This window comes from Myotis davidii, unplaced genomic scaffold (assembly GCF_000327345.1).
Source record: "Myotis davidii unplaced genomic scaffold, ASM32734v1 scaffold496, whole genome shotgun sequence".
NCBI classification, from domain to species: Eukaryota; Metazoa; Chordata; class Mammalia; order Chiroptera; family Vespertilionidae; genus Myotis; species Myotis davidii.
In genome coordinates, this window is record NW_006289398.1 from 1,479,183 (window position 1) to 1,488,790 (window position 9,608).

The 9,608-nt window shown below is 41.3% G+C and overlaps 1 protein-coding gene across 1 annotated transcript in view; it reads left to right on the forward strand.

Moving 5' to 3' along the window:
• The first annotated feature begins 6 nt into the window (after positions 1–6).
• The window catches only part of NUP155 (nucleoporin 155kDa), a 47,946-nt gene continuing 38,344 nt past the window's right edge, over positions 7–9,608 (forward strand). The window contains exons 1-6 of the mRNA XM_006761746.2: positions 7–124; positions 2,896–3,033; positions 3,570–3,666; positions 4,395–4,465; positions 7,080–7,172; positions 7,920–8,086. Coding sequence (XP_006761809.1) covers positions 82–124; positions 2,896–3,033; positions 3,570–3,666; positions 4,395–4,465; positions 7,080–7,172; positions 7,920–8,086 — 609 coding nt within the window. The 5' untranslated portion in view covers positions 7–81. The remainder of the gene's footprint in view (positions 125–2,895; positions 3,034–3,569; positions 3,667–4,394; positions 4,466–7,079; positions 7,173–7,919; positions 8,087–9,608) is intronic.

The window sequence follows — 9,608 nt, forward strand, 5'->3', positions numbered from 1 at the left end:
GCCTCCACGTCGGCCACGGCCTCGCAGGAGGCGCTGGAAAGCGCGGGGCGGTTCATCGACCGCCAATTACAGGATGACCGCATGTACCCGGACCTCTCCGATCTGCTCCTGGTGTCGGCCCCGAGTGAGTGATCGGCGCCTCGGGCGACTCTCGCCGGTCCCCCTCCCCGGGTCCTACCCCCGGGCGCCGTGTGCTGCCCATCGAAGAGCGAGAAAGCGCCCATGGGCAGCCCCCCCCCTTCCCCCGCCTCCCTTTCTTCATTGCACACATCGGAGAGGGTAGGAGTGGGGAGCGGACGCGGGGAGGCAGAGACCCCCACCTTCACCGGCCGCTCCCGCCTCCTCGTGCTTCTCCCACAGGCGGGGTGGGCAGGAGCGCCAGGTCCACGCCTCGGCCTTATTCATTACTCGTGTCACCATTAGGGAGAGCAAACCAAGTTCATCTGGACGCGGGTCATGTCCCCTCAGAGACTTGCTCTACCGTGTGTAGAGTTAGTGTAATAGGAAGTGCCGGGAGGCGGTAAAAGCTGCCGGTGGAATGAAGGCAGAGAAATCAACCAACGTGATGGGCAGGGAGGCTAAGGGGGAGGATGTGCCAGTAAGGAAAGGGGCTGGGAAAATGTTTAACGGTCATATCATGGCTCCTCCAGGCATGTGGAGTTACGTAAATGGCTAAAACAAAGAAAAAAAGTGGCTCCTTGGTGAGGTGGAAATGAGAGAAAAGCAGAGAAGTGTAAGTAAGATAGAGACAAGATTGTTGGTGAGCAAGAACCAAGCTAAAACAGGATAATCTGTGCGGTGTAACCCTAGACACCTCTGGCGATTTATACGATGAGTTAATTGAGTTAGACTTGTAATCAGAGAAAAGACAAAAAAAAACCAAAAACATAGCAGCGGTAATATTTGCTCCTGACAGTTACCAGTGGGCCTGTCCTGTAAGAGCTGAGCGGCCTCTTAGCAAGTCTCCTCCTGCACAGCATGACGCACCTTGACCTCCTTAGGTGTTTGAAGGCAAGATATTAATAGTCCGTACATTCTGGCCTTTCATCATATCTGAGCCTCATCTTCCCTCTTCTCCGATACACACACCTGCCTCTTCCATCTCATCTCTTCCCCTCCTTCCATTCTGTTCTCAGCCACAGGGTTCCAGCCACACTGAATGCAACCTGTTTTCCACAGGAAGCCCCCTCTTTGGGATTTTATTTTGCATGCACTCTTCATCATTTCCGGAATGTCCTTCCCTCTTTGACAAACAATTCTTGCAGACTCCCTTAAATATCACTTTCTTGCCTGATGGGCGAGCAGCATGCTTGAGCCTCGCCCCCTAGGAACCTGGAGGTCAAAGTTTGCTTTCCTGTCAGGGCTCTTGCCCCGTTGCTGCGCTTGATCCCCAGTAGGGGGCGTGCAGGAGGCAGCTGGTGGATGATTCTCATCATTGATGTTTCTTACTCTCCCTCTCCTTTCCTCTCTGAAAGCAAAAGAAATATATTTCTTTAAAAAATATATCCCTTTCTTTGTGAAGGCTTTCTTAACTATTTACATCTTCATCAGAGTTATTAATTCCGTTCTTTGCGTCTCCACTGCCATTTAACAGGTGCCATGTTCTATTAAAATCGCTTTTAAGACTAAGTGGGATGTCTAGGATTTGCTTCAGAAGATGTGTTTGGGAAGGAACAGACAGTGATGTAAATGAAATGTGATCAGGCATGATATTGGTAATCGTTGAAGTTAGGTAATTAGCACATAGGAATTGATTGCATTTTTCTCTCTAGTTGCATGTATTTTTAACATTTCTACATACATTTTAAAATTGTCTCACATGTGAGTTTCCCCAACATCTTTGTACTTTAGAGAGTCTGAAAGGGTGCCTGAGCGAAATGGTCATCAGATCTAAACGCTTTGTTCAGCACTAGGAAATACAGGCTGAAGGGACCAACCTGCTCTCAGTGTCTGGCTCCTAGAGCAAGAGACATGTTGCAGGGAGAACCCTTTGTGGGGCAGTCTGTGGGTTCTGCCTCAGTAAAATATTGCTTCTGTCGTATTGTTTGTATTTATCTTGTTGGTCTAGGGCAGTGGTGGGCAAACCGCGGCTCGCGAGCCACATGCGGCTCTTTGGCTCCTTGAGTGTGGCTCTTCCACAAAATACCACGTGCGGGTGCGCACGTACAGTGTGATTGAAACTTCGTGGCCCATGCGCAGAAGTTGGTTTTCGGAAAGGAGATAGACGAAACAAGTATACAAGACGAGTGTGGATGGGAGGGTTGGAAGGGGTCGACCTCAGCGAACGTACCTCAATCAGATTGAGGACGTTTTTAGCAAAGGCCAGCTTAGGAGTACCCTAATTAAGTTAATAACAATGTACCTACCTATATAGTTAAAGTTTAAAAAATTTGGCTCTCAAAAGAAATTTCAATCGTTGTACTGTTGATATTTGGCTCTGTTGACTGAGTTTGCTGACCACTGGTCTAGGGGGAAATCTAATGGAAAGGGCGTGGATTATTTTAATCCATAAATGTTTAAGTGAGAAAGGAAGTAGCTATTTTTTCTCCCAATCAATATTTTATTTGCCCACAATTGTTAGAGCTAAGAATCACAAAGCAGTTTTTTATATACCCCACTTTAGATTAATTAATAATAGAAAAACACTAAAATATTGAACCAACCATTTTTTTGTTTATGGAGTACCTGGGAAAGATAGCCTTGTTTGGTGCCCCCACCTCAACACTGAAATTTCTCAGGTCTCCTTTGCATCAGGTTATAATTACTTTATTCTCGCTATACTTTCAGAACCACCAGAAGCACAATTTTGTTGTAGCTTGCAGTGCTTTTGTATGCCCACTTGATGCCCAGACATGAGTAATGTTAAGTGACTGCTGCATTTGTTGATTTCTTTAGATAGTCCCACTGTGTCTGGCATGTCGGACATGGATTATCCTCTCCAAGGACCCGGCTTGCTGTCGGTACCCAACCTTCCAGAGATCAGCTCCATCCGAAGAGTTCCTCTCCCACCTGAACTTGTTGAACAGTTTGGACGTATCCTATTGCTTTGTATTTAATGCTTAAAAACACTTTTTAAAGATGTTTTATTGATTTTTAGAGAGAGAGGATGTGGTCAAATAGCATTATTTAGAAATGATAAGTTGTACGTATTTCTGTCCTATACTATGGCTTTCATTAAACTCATTGAAATCAAGGTATTTCATTCTATCAAAGAGTGGACAGGTCATGATTTTTTAATCATAAATTTTAAGATTTCAATTTTTTAAAAAATACGTTTTTATGGATTTCAGAGAGAGGAGGGGAGAGGGAGAGAGATAGAAATATCAGTGATGAGAGGCAATCATTGATTGGCTGCCTCCTGCACACCCCCGACTGGGATCGAGCCCACAACCACGGTATGTGCCCTGACTAGGAATTGAACAGTGACCTTCTGGTTCAAGGGTCGACATTCAACCACTGTGCCACACTGGCCAGGCAATCATACATTTTATATTGAAGTCTTTTGAAACAAGTTTAAAATAGAAATATATGAGATGGAAATATTTTTACCTTACATCCACACAACTCAGATATGCAGTGTAACTGCATGATGGGTGTGTTTCCTCCTATCAGCAGAGCTTGGCTCACAATTGACAGTGACATATTCATGTGGAACTATGAAGATGGGTATGTATTTAAGACTGGCATGCGTTAGCATGATTAGAATTTAGATTTTCTTATTGCACTTCGTGTTCTTATTAGACCTTGCCTGATGGATGTTTCATTCATCTAACATCTGGGTCAGGGCTCCTCAGTGTGCGCCCCACCACCTGGGGGTAGGATTAAAGTAGGGTCTGCTGGAGCAGTTCTGGATGAGGTTAAGAGTTCATTTGTAACAAGCTCTGGTTGTCAGTGTAGGTGCCACTCTGAGTGGCAGGGGTCTAGATCCCAAGCTCTTTATCCTGCAATAAAGATGGTCTATCAATACTACTTTGAAAGATGGTTTGACATTTTTAAAGACTTCTGTTTTTCTTGCATTTCTACAGAATGGGAGACTGTTGATTTATGGAAATGACTTTTATGATTCTGTGCTTGACTTGTGTGTAAATTAAACGTATGTAATAGAGTCTGAGTGAAGGCCCAAGGATTTTTGTGTAAAGTTTGTTGATCTCGTGATCTCACTCATGGCTTTTTGGTCCTCTCTACACTCTTATCTCTGTCCCTACAGTAGATTGCTGTTAGAGACCTACAACTTGGGTGGGTTGTTTGGAATGGGGAAATCCATTCCTGTTTTCCTGGTTTCTGTATAGCCTTAGGCAGGCCTCTGTGCCTGGGTCTTGGAACTGAGACAGTTTGTTTGCTCATTTATTTTCCATTACGTTCTGTATAACATGTTTTTCTTCAACTATTGACAGAGGAGACCTTGCCTATTTTGATGGACTTAGTGAAACTATTCTTGCTGTGGGGCTTGTGAAACCAAAAGCTGGTAAGAAATAAAAAACAAGGATTAAAGTTATGTTTGTATACACACAGACTTCAAATACTTTAGGATTAAGTGACAACACATTTTAAGTCGGTGAATTTCCTATTGAAATTTTTTCCAAATTTTTATCTATCTTCTATATATACAAAAGCCTAATATGCAAAGTGTCCCCTCGGGAGTTTGATCCCTTGCTATGATATGTGCAGACCACCAGGGGGTGGCACGGCATGAAGGAAGGCCCCAGACAGCAGACAGCAGCTGGAGAAAGGAAGGCCCCAGCTGGCAGCTGCTAGAAACCCTACCTGTGCATGAATTTCAGGCACTGGGCCTCTAGTTAGAAATAAAGTACTTAGGAATAGTTAACGGTTTACTTACTTTATGATAGCATAAATGAGTCTGCCTCTAAAATTATTAAATTATAGTTCTTGAATTTGACCTTGTTTACCATTTGTTACTCTTGATTTACCTGAAGTTTATTGCATTGTACATTTTTCATTACTTACTATAAAAACCATTTTTGTCTCTGCATTTCTCTAGTCTTGTTAGCCCAGAAAAGTAAGAACAGAGTTCAGAATAAATCTTAGATAAGTCATAAGCATTGTTTAACTTCTAATCTCATTATGGCAGATCTTTTATCAGAGCTATTGCCAAGAATTGATTGATTGAAATTTAACATGCATCTCTTGAATGCACCTTCCTACAAAAGGAATAGTAGTCAAAATTAACTTGTTTGCAAGGCCTAAATAAAACTGTTCTAAGGTCACAGAAGTTTTGAGATTACAATAATTCACCTAAGAACAAATGCAGTTTTATGCAATTTTTAGATGATTACTTTGGAAATGTGTTTTTTTTTACATAGAACTCAAAAGCATTCTTTACCCCGATATGTGTATCTCTGCATTTAAAAATTATTAATATAGCCCTAACTGGTTTGGCTCAGTGGATAGCGCATCAGCCTGCGGACTCAAGGGTCTCGGGTTCGATTTTGGTCAAGGGCATGTGCCTTGGTTGCGGGTGCATCCCCAGTGGGGAGTGTGCAGGACGCAGCTGATCGATGTTTCTAACTCTCTATCCTTCTCCCTTCTCTGTAAAAAATCAATAAAATATATTTTTAAAAAATTATTAATATAAATGTCAGTAGCTGTTCCTGCCCCCTATTTAATAAATATCAATTGTTCATGTAAAATAAATAGTAAAATTTTGTTTTACTTAAATACAAATTTCATCGCAAAATTGAAATTATGATGTAGTCTTTGATTTGGCAGCAAAGGTGTCATCTTTGATAATTAAACAAGTCTGACTTTGCTGTCAATAAATCCTGAAAATTCTGACTCTCAAACATGTTAAAGTCATTAACTTTGAGGTCATTAAAGTAGAACATAGGACTTCTGTGCCTTCAGCTTCATGGTCTTGAATCTTGATACACAAAACTGGCTTTTAAGCCCCTTGATATTCATTAGTGAAAGTAAAACCAAGTCATGAAATTAGCTTTATTGCATTTTACATGACATTTAACCCCCTTAGGTAGGCTAAATGCATATGTATAAAGAGTCGCCCATAATCATAACATAAGATATTCATTTTATTCCCATCAGTGGGACACTATTTTTGGACATCATAACATAATTACAGTGACACTTATGCATAGCATCTCATGCCATGCCACACTTCTCAAGTTAAACAATACCTTAGCAAGCATTAGCCAAAAAAATTGTACTTAGGAATGTCCTCTGTGTTACTGTAAATTATCTGGTTTTGATATATAATCTCACTTGGGAAACTCAGTGACATATAAGCTCATTTCTGTTTCTATGAATTTGACTACTTCAGGTACCTGATACAAGTGGAATTATATACTATTTATCATTTTGCCGCTGGTTTATTTCACTTCGCATGATGCCTTCAAGGTTTATCCCTATTGTAGTATGCCAGAATTTCCTTTTTTTAAAAAAATGTGTATTTTATTGATTTTTTTTTACAGAGAGGAAGGGAGAAGGAGAAGGATAGAGAGTTAGAAACATCGATGAGCAAGAAACATCCATCAGCTGCCTCCTGCACATGTCCTACTGGGTATGGGGCCACAACCAAAGTACATGCCCTTGACCTGAATCGAACCTGGGACCTTTCAGTCCGCAGGCCGATGCTCTATCCACTGAGCCAAACTGGTTAGGGCCAGAATTTCCTTTCTTAAAAGGCAGAATAATACTCCATCGTGTATATGTATACCACGTTGTGTTTATCAGTTCGTCTGTTGTTGGACACTCGGGTGGATTCCACCTTTTGGGTGCTGTGAATTATGCTGCTATCAATGTGGACATACAAATAGAAATATTTATATGTTAGTAAATCTAAACTATTTTGTAACATAACACTGGTTTAAAATGGCATTAAATACTGAAGTGTTTATTTCCTAAAGTGGTTCTTTTTTGCTATTTACTTTTTTAAGTGGTCATAGATAGTAATATTTTTACAACAAAGTGAACTAAAGTGAGTTCAGACTTTTCATATACGATTTAATAACTAGCGCATTGTAATAGCAAAACCTTATCCTATAAAGGCTTCCATACTGGATTTTGGTGGGGAAAATAATCCCAAACCCATGTCTCCTTTATCTTAGGCATCTTTCAACCTCATATACGACACCTCCTGGTTTTGGCAACCCCTGTGGATATAGTGATTCTTGGACTCAGCTATGCTAATTTGCAAACAGGTATAGCCACCCAATACTGTGTTTTTTAAAATAAAAATATGTTGGTGAATTTAATGTTATAATTAAAAACCAATTCATTAATTTAACTTTCTGTGCTATTTGCTAACAGAAAAATCATATTTCCCTATAAATATGGCTTATTTCAGGATAGTAGCTCCACAAAGTATTTTGGATGTATTTACCATATTAATGTGCACATTTTAAATATACAATATAAACAGAGGGCGGTAGAAGAATAGTCTTTGCTAGTGAGATTTTCAATAATGCCTTCAATGTCTTCATTTCTGATTCATTGAATGGCCATTTTAACATGAAACACTGAAATATAATGCATTATTCTTTACCTTGAGGTAAGAAGCTCTCAATTTGTTAGAAGCTCATTCAGTGGTTTCTTTTTCATTGTTTTGGGTGAAACAATGTTGAATCAGTGACTCAAATTATTATTACTGCCACATGCTTAGACTCTTCCAAAATGTAATAATTGGTTTAGTTTTTTTATTGATGTGTTATAATGCTATGTATTATAATTATATGTATATAGAACCTATATGTTATAGGTTCTATTTCACTTAAATCGTTGTATAGGACTTTTTATAGTAATTTAAAAATGTATGTCATAGAAGCTTTTAAGTATATCAGTAAGAATGCAGTAAATATTTCAGTTCTAAAGATAATTCAGTGACTATTTTCAAGCAACTAAAAAGCAGATAAAGTGATTCCTGTATTTTTTCTTTTAAAACAAAATAGGTCCTGGAGTTCTTAATGACAGTATGTGTGGTGGAATGCAGTTGCTTCCAGATCCTTTGTATTCTCTTCCCACTGATAATACTTACCTTTTAACAATAACTTCCACCGATAATGGCAGAATTTTCTTGGCTGGAAAGGATGGCTGTGTATATGAAGTAGCGTACCAGGTAGGTCTGGCATTTATAAACATTTTTTCTCCCTTTTGATGAAGTAGGGGTGGATTTTGTTTTTAATTTGTAATTATACAAGAACATTAATATATTCTTGTAGAAAGTATTCAACCACACAGTTAAAGCCATAGTCTTGCACGACTACACCATACCTACAAAACCCAGTCCTCTTTCCGGAGGTAAAAGCCATGATGATCAGTTCTGAGTATGTCTGTTGAGAACATGATACATTCATTGATAAGTATCTATAAATGTCTATATATTTGTTCATGTGTATATACACATATAAAAATACATAGTGTATTTTTGTGTGTATATGTTTTTACTTGTTTTGTTACATAATTGGCTTTTCACTTCACTGTGTCTTGAAAGTCTTGTTGGTGTCTGGTGGATAGATACATGTTATGGTTGGTAATTGATGCATAGTTATCCATGAAACGGTTATACGTGGTTTACTTAACAATTGCTTCCATGATGGATGTCTAGATTTTCCGCTTTTCTTTTCACAAATAAAGTGACAGTAAGTGTTCTTTTGTAGGCTTCCTTGTGCACAAGTAGATTTTTGTGTGTAAAATCTTAGAATTCTAGTAGTTGGATTATGCATTTAAAATTGTATTTAATATTTTCATATTGCCCTATAAAAATTTTAGACTCTTAGCAGACTTCTATGAATGTATTCCACCTACACCCATTCTCACTGACACTGGCATTGTCCAACAATTTTGATCAATCTAATGGAGGGAAATTATTCTTTTTATGAATGAGACTAGAGGCCCGCTGCACAAAAATTTGTACACTCGGGGGGCAGGGAGAGTCCCTCAGCCCGGCCTGTGCCCTCTAGCAGTCTGGGACCCCTCGGGAGATAACGACCTGCTGGCTTAGGCCTGCTCCCGGGTGGCAGAGGGCAGCCCCAATCCCTAGGTGCAGCTCCTGGTCAGGCTCAGAGCAGGGCCGATTGGGGAGTTGGGGCGCTGCCCCGTCATGCACAGAGCAGGGAGATTGGGAGGTTGTGATGCCGCCCGCAGTCACGATCAGGGTAGGGCTGATTGGGGGGTTGGGGCACCGCCCCTGTCACACTCAAGGCAGGGTCGATGGGGAGGTTGTGGCACCACCCCCTGTCATGCACAGAGCAGGGCCAATCAGGGGGTTGGGGCGCTGCCCCCGTCACACACAGAGCAGGGCCCACTAGGGGGTTGGGCTACCGCCCTCTATCACCCACAGAGCAGAGCCGATCAGGGGGTTGGGGTGCTGCCACTCTCACATTCAGGGCAGGGCCGATGGGGAGGTTATGGCTCTACCCCGTCACACATAGAGCAGGGCCCGTCGGGGGAGGGGGGTTGGGGCGCCACACCCTGTCACACACACAGCAGGGCCGATCAGGGGGTTGAGGGACTCACCCTGTCACAAACAGAGCCGCAGGGTGATCAGGAGGTTGGGGAGCTCCCCCCTATCATGCACAGAGCAGGGCTGATCAGGGGGCTGGGGCGCCTTCCCCTGTCACCAACATTTAATTGGCAAA